Here is a 14241-nt window from a genome sequence, read left to right as displayed (position 1 = left end):
CATCGAACCGACTATATCTATTATTAAGAGCCCTCTATCAACAGCATAGATCACTCCACAAGAATCAACTTTGTACGTGTACATTTATATGTAATGCAACACGGTGCCACGAAAACTTCACACAAATTCCGGTCAACAAGTCTGCCTCGCATCCGCGTTTCTCGATGTCGTCGTCGATCGCGAACGTGGCACCGGGTAACGTCATATAACTAGTAAAACGAAATAGAGAAATAGGAGAGAGTAAGAGATAGATATGAGTAAAAAAAGTAGATCGAAAAATGGTAAACAAGTGGAAACAGAGAATCCTGGCGTTGATGTAGTTCTCAGTACTGTGTTTGTATGCACCTAACTCCGGCGTAAGCGTGACAGTCGTGTTGTCGCCATGGGATCAATAATCTCGATGCAAGCAACTTCGGTGACAAATGACGCCGATCGTTTTCTATGAGGCCGCAAGTCGCGACGCAACCGTAAACGCATACGTATATTTCCGCTCAATGTCGCCTTGTGTACAACTGTACAAATATATCTAAATCGCACGTCGAATTACGGTCTAGGTTGGGTAACCTAAATCGCGCGATAGCCTAAAGAACTGCAAAGAAACGAGAAGCGCGAAGGGCCACGGCGTCAGGTGGGTTGCTTTTGCGGGGTGTTATGGTTGGTGGAGGTTTTTTTGTATGATGGTTGTTCTAGGGTTCAAGGGTACCTTGACGCGTTCCAGATCCACGGCATTCATCATGGTGCCCTGAAAAAACTCCACGGTCGTGTAATGCCTCTTCAGGAGACCCTCCAATTCGAGATCTGGCTCTTTCCTGAAAACACAGATCACTCCTTACGACAATGACGATCAGACCTCGATGTAACCGAACAACCATAAACGTCCGTCGACGACCAGGCGTGTCCTTCCTCCTGTCGAACGGGACACGAGCTAAAAGATCGAGAACGAAACGCTGGATCGCACGGAGTCTGATCGTCCTTGGTCGTTTAACCGCAGAACAACTTGCGTAACTGGGACACCTACGCGCGACGCAACCTAAACTTACCCATTGTTACCTCTGACCAACGATATTAGGTATATCGTCTTTTTTCCTGACGGTGTTTATCGGTATATCGCACGAGTAGTTGATTAACGAGTGCTTATCGGTAACGATCACAGTAGCAGACTTACTTAATTTCGTATCGATCAACGACTGTTATTATACTTAACGTTAATGAAAGTGGAAACGGCGATGTTCGTTAGAATTCATTTGGAAGACGTTGTTTTTTAGCGATACGACAAATTTGGATACACTGTATCGTACAAAATCAATGTTATGTTCGAATTCATGATGAGAAGACAAAGGGATGATTATTGGCCTGTATAATCACCTGTATGATTTGAATTAGTGCAAGCCACGAAACATTACATTTATATAGGAATGGCTTTGATTAATCGAAACGCAATTATAGAGGATACAGACGCGAACAATTGATTGGCCTCAAAAGAGTATATAAAATAGTACATTTTATATATACTATATTTTACTATTTAAAAAATAAAAATACCAGTTTATGCGACTTTTCGAACTAGACAAAATACGATGATTGATTTTCGACAAAAATGGTTTATTCGTCGACAAACGAATATAAAATTAATCGCAATTTCTCGTCGAACAATTGGTCCCCAACAATATAATTGCTTACACAGAAAATAGATTTTTAAATACTGAATATATTCATAAACATAAAAATCTGTTTGGGCCCAATCAGTAGTTCCAGACTGCGCGTAACTTTGTTCAAAATAAATAGAAAAATGGTGCAGATCGATTATACAGGCTTTCCTGTATGAAAATGAGGTTAAGGGAGTACAGTGCACGCAGACTCTGAGATTGGGAAGGATTAAAGTAATAATCGATGGTCATACCTATGCAAGAAGACAACTTCCACGTCAACATCTTCGCGGTCCTCGTGCAAGAAGTCCTTGAGAAAGTGTGAGACTGATTCGTAGGTGATGTGGCCACACACGACAATATGTCTGCCAACACAACGAACGAATTAGATTCCACTCCCGCTGAAGTACGAGAAGTTTAAAGAAGTGAAACTTACAAGCAACTACCATGTACACGTTCTATGTAATTACATACGTCTCAACCAATTAAGGATTTCGTTACGTTTCCCTCACTTTCTTTCTCTCTCTTTCTCTCTCGCATGTGCTGACCAGCCGGCTTTTAACCGTGCTTTCCCACTTGCTTTTCTTTCTTTGAACATGCCCCTCGAGGGCCACTCGTCGTTATGCTGCTCGAGGGTGTAAACACGGTCAAACGAATACGCGCGAAACGAAAACTGGCGCAAACGAAACGAAGAGAGAAAGAGAGAGACAAACGTGGATATATTATCGTTGAGAAATCTAAATTTTTTCAGCTCTTTCTTGTGCCAATTTAGTCTGCTGCCACAATGAACAAAAATTAGAAAAAAAAAAAAAGAAGTATACAAATATAATATTCGTAGTGAAAGTTCTGTGTCAGTTGTTCGAAGGAAGACAGAACTATCGTTAGAATTTCTCGGGATTGATTCGACACGTTTTTTTCAATCTATCAACCGCGACTCCCGTTTTGGTATCTATCTTTGGTATTAATTATTAACGTAGATTGAAAATTAATGAACTAAACTTACCCGGGAACTGCGAAAAAATAGGAATTGGTTGTGAGTCGTTTTCTTTTTTTTGTTTTTAACCAACTAACGTGATCGAACAACTACACACAAGCGCGCGCTCACACGCATACACACGCACACAGTAAGTAATCTGTACTAGATAATAATACAATGTACAAGGAATTAAAAAAAAAAAATAAAAATAAAACGAAATGATAAACGTGGCAAGAGTTAGATAAAAAAAAAAGTACGTAAGAGTGCAGGCTCGTTCGTGTCTCGATTCTTGCAATCAAATACAAGCACAAAACTCGGTTTACTCTATTCGTGTTAACTCTACGTGCGATGTACATTAATAATGATATATATATATAGATATACTTCTTGCTGTTACAAGCGAATCAGATATAAAATGGTGCCTAAACGTGATAAGTGTTATTGCGTCAAGTACAAAAACTTCACCATGACCATTCCATGCTCCACTTTTATATACTACTCTGTATAATAGTCGATGCGAGGCTCATCGTGAACTCAGCCGACACCCGATATACCGTTTCGTTAATTTAGATATCTTCTTTGCTTTTGCGCGCGAAACAAATCCCCTTTCTGGCGGAGACAAAGGGAAATTGGCGATTCTTGCGTGCCAACTGAATCCAACATGGGCCCCTCCGAAAAAAAAGGAGAAAAAAAAAACAACACATGGTTGACATTAAGCCCTACTGACAAGGATTACTTTTAAATCTATCATACGGGACCGACGTTTTGTTGTATATAAATGTCAAAACGTGAGTGTCGTGTGTACGTGATCGAAGTTACGTAGACGTATACCATTTGTTGTCTAACCGTTACTGAAAAAAGAGGTACCGTGTCGTTCGAGTCCTATTGCCCATGTAGAGAAAGTACCCGACAGTTCAAAATGCTCGCACACGTCGAGTATGCTAATCGGACGCGTTACTCGTCGCAATATCCGTCGCTCGAAACATACAGTCAGCTTCCAAAACAGTCGTGGACGTCTCGCGTTTACTCTGGTTCTATGTGTTTACTTGTTTTTCACTATTCTTTTGCTTTTCTTTTTTATTTTATTTATTTATTTATTTTTTTTTGCTTTTTTTGGTTGGTCTTTCTGTTCTCGACGCGACGGAACGCATCTTCAAAAAAATGCACGCAAGCTAACGCCTGGCGAAAATCGTGTCGCTGACAAAAATCACATCGTCGATACTAGCCACGGTGTGAAACGACAATCGATCAAGGAGCAATATCGAAGTACATTCGACGAGTGACGCCTCGTGTGCCTCAGGTGCTATGACCAACAGAGACGTCGATGTGTGTGAAATTATCGGAAAGGCTACGAATTATGCACGGCGAGTCGTCGAAAATAGGAAACCTGAATATTTCTCTAGGATACGGAGGTAAAGAGAAATTTAAAACGTCTTCGATAGTCTGGAAGATGGGAGGAAACATAATTTTTTCTTTGGTGAGCATTCTTTCTTGAGGCAGCAACCATGTCTATTCCTTTGTATAAAGTTTTATCGAATATGTCTCACAACGAAACCTTGAAACGCGATTAACGTCGAAGACATACCACAAGGAAGCCTCCAATGCTTGGAGGAAGTCTTCTAACGCTAATAATTAATAAAAATATGTTTAAGTGGTCAGTTCGAACGATCGCATGGCGTAAATGCATTCGTGAGGTTTATTTTATTTAATTTTTGAGAAGTATGAGTGGACGCATAATTATTAGAAAACTAAAACTGAAGTATGATTAGAAAGATTCTAATTTAAATATTCCAAGTATCATTGCAATCCTCGATTTATATTTAAACTATATTTGTATATTTTAGGTATGTTTTTGCTTTTAATAATACCATTCAAACTTTCTAATTAGAATATTCATTGAAACTGATTCAAATCTAAGATCCGAAACGTTCTAATTAAAATAAATTGATGCTCGCGCACGAGAGTGCAAGGTACCCAAGTCCTCATTCTTTATTTTTCACGTTTGCAAACCTTTTTAAATACTACTGAATAATTTCTAACCATTTTTAATTGCACCATTAAAATTTGTTTTCCTCTCAAACTAAAATCATTAAATTTCTTTTAACATTAATTAGGGAAATTTTGTGTAACAGCGAACAATTTTGTAACCGAGCATGGATGCTGTTAGAAACGAAAAAAAATTATGTTTGCCATCTCCAGTGCTTTCCTTTGTCTACGAAATAAAAATGTACCGAGTGTTCCGTTTCGCGACAACTCGCGTCACAGATCCGTAGACGTGATCGTGTATGAGTAAGCGCTACACTTACATATTCCGATGGGACTAACAGCCGCGTGTTACCCGGTGTTGTTGGTTTCCTTGTCGTTTTACAGAAAATTACATTCGCAATGACACAAATCATGAATGATGATCAGTTTGAAAAGAACGTACAAACAATTGTATCACTCTTCCCTAATCTAACAACTTGTTTTCTGGCTCACTGATATTCCCTTAATCAAACATAAACTACGCATGACATGTTATGGTTAGCAATATACATATGCGTATACATACAGCTTCATATATGTGCATCGACACGTACATATATAAAGCGTATACAGGGTGGGTCATGTGAACTGTTACAAAGAGTTTCCGCCAAAACTCGGGGAGCAATGGGAGACGTACCTATCGTTAGTATTATCACGAGTGACTGGAACCTTTGGGTACGATAAAGATCACTGATTGGATCGTATAGGGGGCAAAGGAAGCTAGATAATAAAAGAAACTGGTTGCAAACATCTTTTAACAAGTTTTTCCACATGGATGAAAAGATGTAATGGAGAACAAAATTTTTCTAGACAGGAGACATATTTGATCATTTTAAAGTTAATTTACTAGGTATTCTGATTGATTTGGACATGAATATTGTTCAGATTGAAAATTGAAAATTGAAATGCTACCTTATATGACAAATATTTAATTAATTAAGCTTTTGTAAAACACAAACATTACTTTAAATATCAAATAAATACAAAAGACTCTATGAATTTTAAATATGATTTAAAATCATACTCTTCATCTATGGAGAGTAAATAAAATTTCAAATGTGCGTTGTTAATGTTAGAAATGTTAAGTGTCTATTAAGAAATGTGAATGCTACTCCGTTGTCCCCTAACAGATTCAACGATATTTCCCTGTCATGAGAAGGATCATAGTGAAGCAAATTGAAACTTTTTAAAAAAGCAGAAAATGAAACTGGTCAGAATTCGAGACCTAACGATAACAAGGAAAGTTTGGAAAAACGTGTGCTCGAAATCTCATTATCACTTCAGCAATTGTTGTCCAACAATTATCTTCCGCAAGTACATACAAGGACAGTTATTATTCCTCTGAAAGCATCAAATTGTTTGGTTAGTGTTCATGAACAGGAATGCAAAAGAATCGAAAAATGTTAGTCGAATCTCTCCAAACGCAGTAAATAGTTTACAAGGAACGTTCAGGCTTGTGATCAAGCTACATCGTATCGAACTCTCCCTTGACAAATGAGACATTTTCTGAAGCATAAAGAAGATTGCAGCTCGGAATCGGTACATTTTTGCTTTGCGATGCCGAATCTATACGACGTATTGCACTTACACCTACACATATACAACGGATACGGGACCATAATTTGTAACAGTGGCCCACCCTGCATAATACAACCCAAGGCAGAAGTTCACTTCTCCACTTTCCTTTCTTCAAGAATTACACGTAAAAACGATAATTAATGCTGTCTAAAACACCAAGGTTATTACACTCAAGTGTTTCGTTAGGTCACATATGCACGTAAACATATATGTGCACACGCATACATATATTTATATACTCGTATACGTACATATATTTGTATATTCATATATTTATATACATTTAAATACGTTGCAATAAATGGTACAACCAGCAGTGACTCCAAATGGAGAAACAGGCACAAGAAAAGCCATACAATTTTCCTAATGCTATCTTTTCCAGAAAATCAATTTTTAATACTACTTTGATGTTAAGAGGTTTTTTCCATTTCATTCCATCCTGTACAATGCTTTCTTCTCGGCGATTCATTCTATCCACGGTAGAGTTGGATCAAACGAATCATGTTCGTTCTGGTCTTTGTACAACACGCCCGCCGGGATGTCGATGATTGGGAGATCGGTCTCTATGGTAATTAGCCACGGCGGAAGTGTGACCGTCACATGCGCCTAACGCATGAGTTATATCCGTATACTCTCGAGTATTGTATCTGGACGTATCGACGGGGTGACAGAAACCGAGAGTTCGTGATTAAAGCAACCTGGTAGCACTGATTTAGAACAAATCACAATGTTAACAAGACTTTTAATCCAAATACTAAATTCATGAAACTTGACGTTGATTTTCTGGAAAATCTCTAAGAAAAATTTCATTTTACATGTTTTGTTCAATTTGTCGTGCAGAATGTCCTTCAAGTTGTACCACCCTTTGGTTATACATAGAGAGTTTGCTAGAAAAGGGTCTTCAGGATTTTATTTTGTAATGAAACACGAATGGTATGGTATTTATGTGCAGGGTGTTCCTAAAGTCTGATCATACAGGAAATAAGGAAAATTTTAGTGGAAAAATAATTATAGTGACTGATCTATATATCTAGACTTTAGAAATACCATAAAAAAATTATATACGTCTACCATGACTACGTTAACGGTATCATGTCGTTATAAAAGAATATCCCGAGGTCCCTTTTGGAGAACCCTTTATATACATGTAACGTAACGATATATAAACACGTTACGTATTATGATATATAAATATATAAATTCCTGTATACGTATATAAAAATGTACAAATATATACATTTACGTGTACACATAAAAATGTATAAATATACACATTTATGTATACTTCCATACATAAACGTATCACACACACACATGTTTACGTGTACAATGTGATCCAAGAAACACACACACACACATATGTGTATAATGTATGCATTCAATGTGGGATATGCAGGGTACATGCTGGGCGTTGACCCTTTGCACTCGGAGAGAAATACAGCTCGAATATTTACGTGGCACGTGCTCTATTCCGCGGCCATATAAAACACCTCTGGCAAGTAGTAGATTGCGAACGAGAAAGTTTAAACAGAAGCACGGTTCACGTATGTATAGAATTACGCAAGTAGTCTCAACGTTACGACTTAATAGACGCTTTACCACGCTAATTCGTACTACACCGCTATGCCAAAGTGTAGATCTACGGACAAAGCTGCGAAAAGTGAATGAACCCGATTCGCTTCTAATTACCACCAACTCGGTGACTATACGTCGAAGAGCAACGCAACAACGAGGAATTAGATTCGACTAGGTGCAGAATCACCCTTAAAATCGCCAATTCCAACAAAAGACAACTGCTCGAGCCGCGAATAGCGTTTACATGGCCCCGATCGGCTTATCCGCGACGCTTTTGTTCGCCCCTCCTCCCCCACCCCCCTTCCCGAGTGGATTAAATTAATTCAAAAGACGGACAATTAAACGTCCTAATTCCTCGTTCTTCGCGCAAGACTGGATATACATATATACTAGCGCATCAAAGCCGTATTTGTCCCAAGTGCAGTCAGTGTGAACGAACAAGCTAACACCAGTTGCTGGGTACGGTAGATCTGTGGTAAACAATAGGACTAGCTGACCAGGTATTTGAAGGTGTTTTTTGGCTGGACGGAGAAACGGGAGAACGTACTGTATTCGAAGGAGTGTCTTCGGGATTGGCGAGACCGTCGACTGACAAACTAATACCAGGGAGCGGGTGTGGGGCTGCGATTCGTCGATTCTAACATTGTTATCTAAATATAAACGTGTAATAAACAAGTAATTGGACAGTTTTGCTGGAGTCATCTCAAGGCTTGTCGTGGGTAGAGAACAAGTGGCGTGTATTAGTGTGTATCCGTGAGAAAGAGCAGTGACAAGTGTTGTGTCTGTGGGGAACATCAGAGGAGAGGTTCGAAGATGGATATTTGACATCAAGGCAACGTGTGATCGTGTACAAGTGTTCAGGTGCATACGATCAGAAAAATGTGGCACAGAGTTTCGGTGGTGTCGTGCTAGTCGGGGCGATGGCGGCGGGAAAAGGGTGGGTGGTTCAGAGGAAGGGTCAGACTTACATAATATACAAGTTGTTATCATACGAGAAAGTATCGGGGTGGTTGATAGTAATCGGGGTTGTGAAAAGTGGCTCAACTCGGGAAAGCTAGTTGGTTGGTTGTGTCTCTCACCTGCGACCTCGCTCGTTCTTCAAAGTGCCGCCATACTTGTTTCGCGTCCCGATCAGGTCAATTATCTCGGGGATACAACTGGCGAATATGGCCTACACCACGTGATAGAACAAAACACAACATTCGCATCAATACACTTGTGTGAAACGGTTGGCAAATTGTTTGCTTTAGTTTTTTTTTTATTTTTGTTTTGCTTTCTTGCTCTTTTCTTTTGTTTGTTTGTTTCTCTTTTACATCGAGTCGTGGTAGTGCTACGTGAATCGGTAATCGTCCCGTCGTGTCGAGGTTTTTCTTTAAAAAAAAAAACAAAAAAAAAAGTTCGCTAAACGCGTCGAATGCTGGTCGTACCTTATTTGCTCATTTCCTTTTAATTAGCGAGGGGGTATTGGGGGGTTGGTGGTGGTGGGGAGGATCTTTGCGTTTATGAACGGAGGTAAGTTTCTTTTTTTTTTTTTGTTTTGGCTCAGCTACCGGACACCGCGGCTACTCATAGAGACACGATTAATAGTGCTGTAACACTATGCGCGCCACGGTCCAAATAGTTAATATGTATAAATATACATACATATATAGATGTATATATATGTATAGAAACGAATACGTTCCAAATAAAGGGCGGGGTAGGTAGGCTACCTACACCTAGGTCCTACACTCCTACACCTAGGCCTAACGATAACTACACGTGCCGACACGTCTACCTAGTCCATTGGCAGGTAGGTCATATATATATAGATTCATTGTTCTTTACCCGCACTCTTTTTTGTTGGTACAACAGTTCGGTTCTTAACAATTCTTTCTCATTCATCTGGCTTTTTAAAACGAGGCTGGTTGGATCTTCGAATTCTGAACATGTCGTGCACCGCTTCTGCCTCCTCGGTGGATACGTGTTGTACGTCGATCGTGATCGAACATTAAACGAAAAAGAAAAAAAAGAGAAACAAAAACGCGTGTCAAAGGAATATCCGCGCGATTTCGAATTTCTTTTGCGCGTATGAAAGAGGATGGAAGCTACTCGCAATGCAGGGGGTGGGAACCGCGAACAACGTTTCGTCGAACGTGCGAATGACAGTAAAGAAAAAGATTGTTCCCAGTCAGGAGTGGTTACATATCACGAGTCAAGATAATTGTGATTACAATCATTGCCTCATGCGTTCACAAAACGTACGTCGATGCACTATCTGATTTACCGCCACGGACAAATAAACGGCGCTAACTCATCATACGAGAGCAGTTAGCGAGCGATGTTAGCGTCTGTTCGGTGTTAATCACTCGTCTACGCTAGCGTTTCGCGCAATCGATGCGATGAAAGTGTGTACAACAGTAGAAACAAAAAGGTATATATGTATAAATATATATATATATTGTCTGCTCGTGACGTCGCTTTCAATTGTTTAACTGCATTACGACACGTTAATCTCTTTCTTCCTCCTCTCCAAGAGAATGCACGATGCTCTCTATTCACGTGTGCACAATCGGATATGGTAAACTGACGTCCCAAATGACGATTCTCTGAAGCAAGTGCACGTTCTAAAACGCTACAATGCTCTTTTCGGACGAAATCGCCGATCGGCCCCTCTCGCGATTAACACATAGCGCTGTACTCGATGGATGAATGATTCGTTCGCCAGAAATAAGATAATACCCCGCTGCAGGGTAATATCGTGTTCTCCTGCAGGCTAACAACGAATGTGCGTTATTATATAACGACGGTTATCAATTTATGAATATTTTATCGCGTGGAAATATTATATTATACAGGCCTTCGCTCGAGTGCATCAATTAATAAATAAAATTGTGTTTCAATGTCCTTTGTTGGTCGACGTATAACTGGGACAGTATGTATAGTTGATCGCCAATTGAAGCAATCATGATGCACTTGATAGAACCCCGAACAAATACTTCTATTAATTTTTATTTCTACCTGGATACCGTAATACGTTTAGCAAACATCTCAGGAGCCTGATACTAGGTTCAATTGGCGTCTATGGTATTTCTTGAAAAGTTTCGATGCAGCACGTCCGAACAACCGTGCATACCGTCCCGTTTGAGTCCATCGCTCGAAAAATTAGTGTAATAACGTAAATGCGACTCACTCCGTATGACTATCGTCAACGACGAAACGACGATCAAAGCGAAACGTGTACTCGAGAAACAGAGAAACGTTAGTCTGAAAAAATTATCTTATTCGTGGCATAGGAATGTCATTCATTAACGGACGACAGTTCTCACGGAGTACCCTATGTATCACAAACATCCATGTGTCTTCGTCCCCGGGGTTATCTAGGCCAGTGGCTTTCAACCGATGCGCATCCGTTAAACGCGTCAAAGGGATTTCGCTGAAGGTTCGAGTGTCCTCGATGTCGCCGATATGGACGGCGGTTCCGTACGTTTACATAATCGAAACCGTGCCGTGATTTTCGGGGGCACAGAGGTTGAGAACCGCTGATCCAGACTATGCATGTCCGCTGATAAACCAGGCCAATAGACGATCGATCTCGAACGACTAAATTATCCACGAAAAAAAAAAGCGGTGCGTCTGCGGCAACGAAGTCTGTGAGTGTAATCGCGTTCATATTATACATATACATATATATAATACGTTGCAGGTTACGTTATTATAATCGTTATACGGTTCTTGCGAGACGAAGGAAAGTGTTTCTTGGGACATGGGCTAGTGTCGATCTACGGCATGTATTACTGTTTCCTTGCCGATTTCCCTCGATACACGGCGATGTGTGCCAATTCGAACCAATACACGCATGCCCGTACACGTGTCAACACATACGAACACGATATACGTATCGACACACACGTGTGTATGCGCGCACGCGTATATCGCGTCTATTGCTGTACACGTGCGTACACTGCGTGTACGTTTGTGCATACGTGCGTACACAGACGCATACATATGGGCATACATAAGTACACGTATGCATACACATAAATAAAAATATGCCATGTGTGCGTATATGTTTGTTTGTGTATGTGTATGAATATGTATACCTGCGTATGCCAACATGTGCACGAATGTTTGCTCCACAAAGGCAGACTACGTCAAGCTCGAATGTTGGAAACTTAATAATTTAAGTAACACCGAAAAATATACACCAAGAATCAAGTAACGTGTAAGTTTCTAAAATTTGAACAAAGCACAGTTTGCCTCTGAGACACACGTACGCATAAATTCACATGTAGGTAGGCTGCGTGTAAACGTATACGGATACGCATGTAAATGGTGGCGTTCGTTCATTTCCCTTACACGTGACCACGAAAAAGATATAAGGTGCGAGCGATTATCGCGTATCGTTTCCAATTTTCACGCACACATCTCGTATATACGCGTGTTTTCGTGTACGTGTGTGTGTGAGAATTGTGAGAGAAAGAGGGGCAGAGAGACTGTTTTCTCGATGTGGCTGAAACTAGACTATCTATATGTCTGAAACGAAGAATGGGATGATGAACGAGCGTTTCACGGGGAAACGCCGAGAAGGCTGTTGCGAGTGTGATCAATAGCGCGCATTACATTTTCATTCCCGTGCCACGTGTTCGCTATCCGTGGAGAACCGAATCGATAGACACCTCTTGGGCACGCTGGGAAACGTGTCTCAACCGTGCTCGACACTCACGGCCCGAAACCTCGAAAAAAAAAAAGAACAATTTGTCGGACCATCGAGGTGACTCTATGGTGCATGCAAACTTTACTCGGTCGTCTGAGACCGACGAACGACCAATCACGAAACGACGTACCTTCCGAAGTTTCGTAATTTATTGCACAGGATATTTGCTCTCGATATTACCGGATCAAACGGATACGCGCAGTTGATCGCAGAAGTGATCGTAATCGAGGCAGACTTCGGAACGTTGATGTATTTTTAGGATAAATTTTAAGGGAGCCTTGTCGATGGAGACATACACTGTATGGGTTAAGCGTTTAATCGACATCAAGTTCTTTGAAAAACATTCAATTAGGATGAGAAAGAGGAATTTAATTGAACTGTAGATAAATTAACAGAAACTGAAGTGTCTGTACTCGAAAACAATGAATTTTAATTGTCACATATTCGATACAATCCACCTGTATAGTCGCACATTACTTGCTTACTACTGTACTAAATCGTCATCCTTCAAAAAAGCTTAATTAGTACAGCGTTCATATCCTTCTTTGTCCTAAAAATATATCAACCGTTTGAAGTCAGCGAGTCGACGTGGCACGAACACTTCCACGACCCTCTGCAAATACCAATATCTATACTCTCGTGTCTACATCAATTCAACAACGAAAAATATTAAAAAAAAAAAAGAAAAAAAGAACCAAGGGAACAACTGATCACAGCGAATAAAAACGTCCGACAGATGTTGAACAATCTCACCAAACCGCCGAACATTCAACGAATAATGACAAATCATGCTCTCAACTGGTTATTTTTCTATTTGTTTCATCATGCGAGAACGTATTATATTAATAAATCAGGCGAATGAACTCATTCGTTTTCACGTGCCCTAATCGGGTTCGCGATTCGCCTTCTCCGCGTTAGTTCCGTTCGACGCTGGAGGATAAATGCAGCAATTGTGTCTCGCAATTATTATACGTGCAATTTCTACTAATAAAATTCCCTAAAGAGCAGCCGCATGTGCCTACGCCTGCACCCCCTCTACTGCTGTGCTCTAGTTCAAGTGCCAAGTAAATTTTATATATACGGTATATAATATATATTAATCAAGCAAGAGAAAATCACGTCTCGATCGACGATTGTTTAAATAAAAAAAAAAAGGCTCCTTCTCCTTTTCACTGCGTGCGTCGAACAAGAGAAGTCGCTCTTCTCTAAAAGAAAAGGCCATTCCGCGATTGGGTTCTCGATCGCATTTATTTATTTACTTATTTTTTTTTTTTTTTTTTTTTTGGAAATTCTACAGGCTAGCCAGAGCACTATCGCATGCCACCAAGAAACTCAATTCGTGAAGAGAGAGGGACAGAGATAGAGAGAGAAAGAGAGAAAACAAAAATTGTCCACGGGTCGCCAATACTTTGTTTATTCCTTTTTTTTGGAACTCTCATAGCCAACTTTTTCACAGCTAGGTTTCGCGATAGGCTCGTGTTTCTCGTTCACCGCAATCGATACACTTCCAGCCGACTAATAGCCCAGTCACTCGAGACTGAAATACACGGGACGCTATGAAAATATTTATACGGAACTGACTTTTTGCATGTACTTTCGTCAAATTATTGCGGAATGATGGATAAAGTATCCTGACTTAAAAGAGCAATATTTTGGAGCTATCGACAAGTGCGAACGACCAGTTTCAAACTGATATCTTGATAATTGTTAGTTTGAATATCTTGATAACTGATCGTTTACACCTA

The 14241-nt window shown here is 40.1% G+C and overlaps 1 protein-coding gene across 49 annotated transcripts in view; it reads right to left on the bottom strand.

The window, feature by feature from the left end:
• LOC128874370 (calcium-activated potassium channel slowpoke) overlaps window positions 1-14241 on the bottom strand; it is a 110583-nt gene that overhangs the window by 40171 nt on the left and 56171 nt on the right. For 21 of the 49 annotated variants that reach the window (XM_054119093.1, XM_054119096.1, XM_054119076.1 and 18 more), the window contains exons 7-8: window positions 8880-8971; window positions 1901-2011 (exon numbers count right to left, since the gene is read on the bottom strand). In XM_054119093.1, the coding sequence (XP_053975068.1) occupies window positions 1901-2011; window positions 8880-8971 (203 nt within the window). Of the gene's footprint in view, window positions 1-703; window positions 810-1900; window positions 2012-8879; window positions 8972-14241 lie in introns of all 49 variants that reach the window. The other 28 variants (XM_054119105.1, XM_054119070.1, XM_054119079.1 and 25 more) reach the window with 3 other exon arrangements.

Source organism: Hylaeus volcanicus, chromosome 3 (genome assembly GCF_026283585.1).
Source record: "Hylaeus volcanicus isolate JK05 chromosome 3, UHH_iyHylVolc1.0_haploid, whole genome shotgun sequence".
NCBI lineage: Eukaryota > Metazoa > Arthropoda > Insecta > Hymenoptera > Colletidae > Hylaeus > Hylaeus volcanicus.
This window is presented reverse-complemented; position numbering and strand designations above follow the sequence as displayed.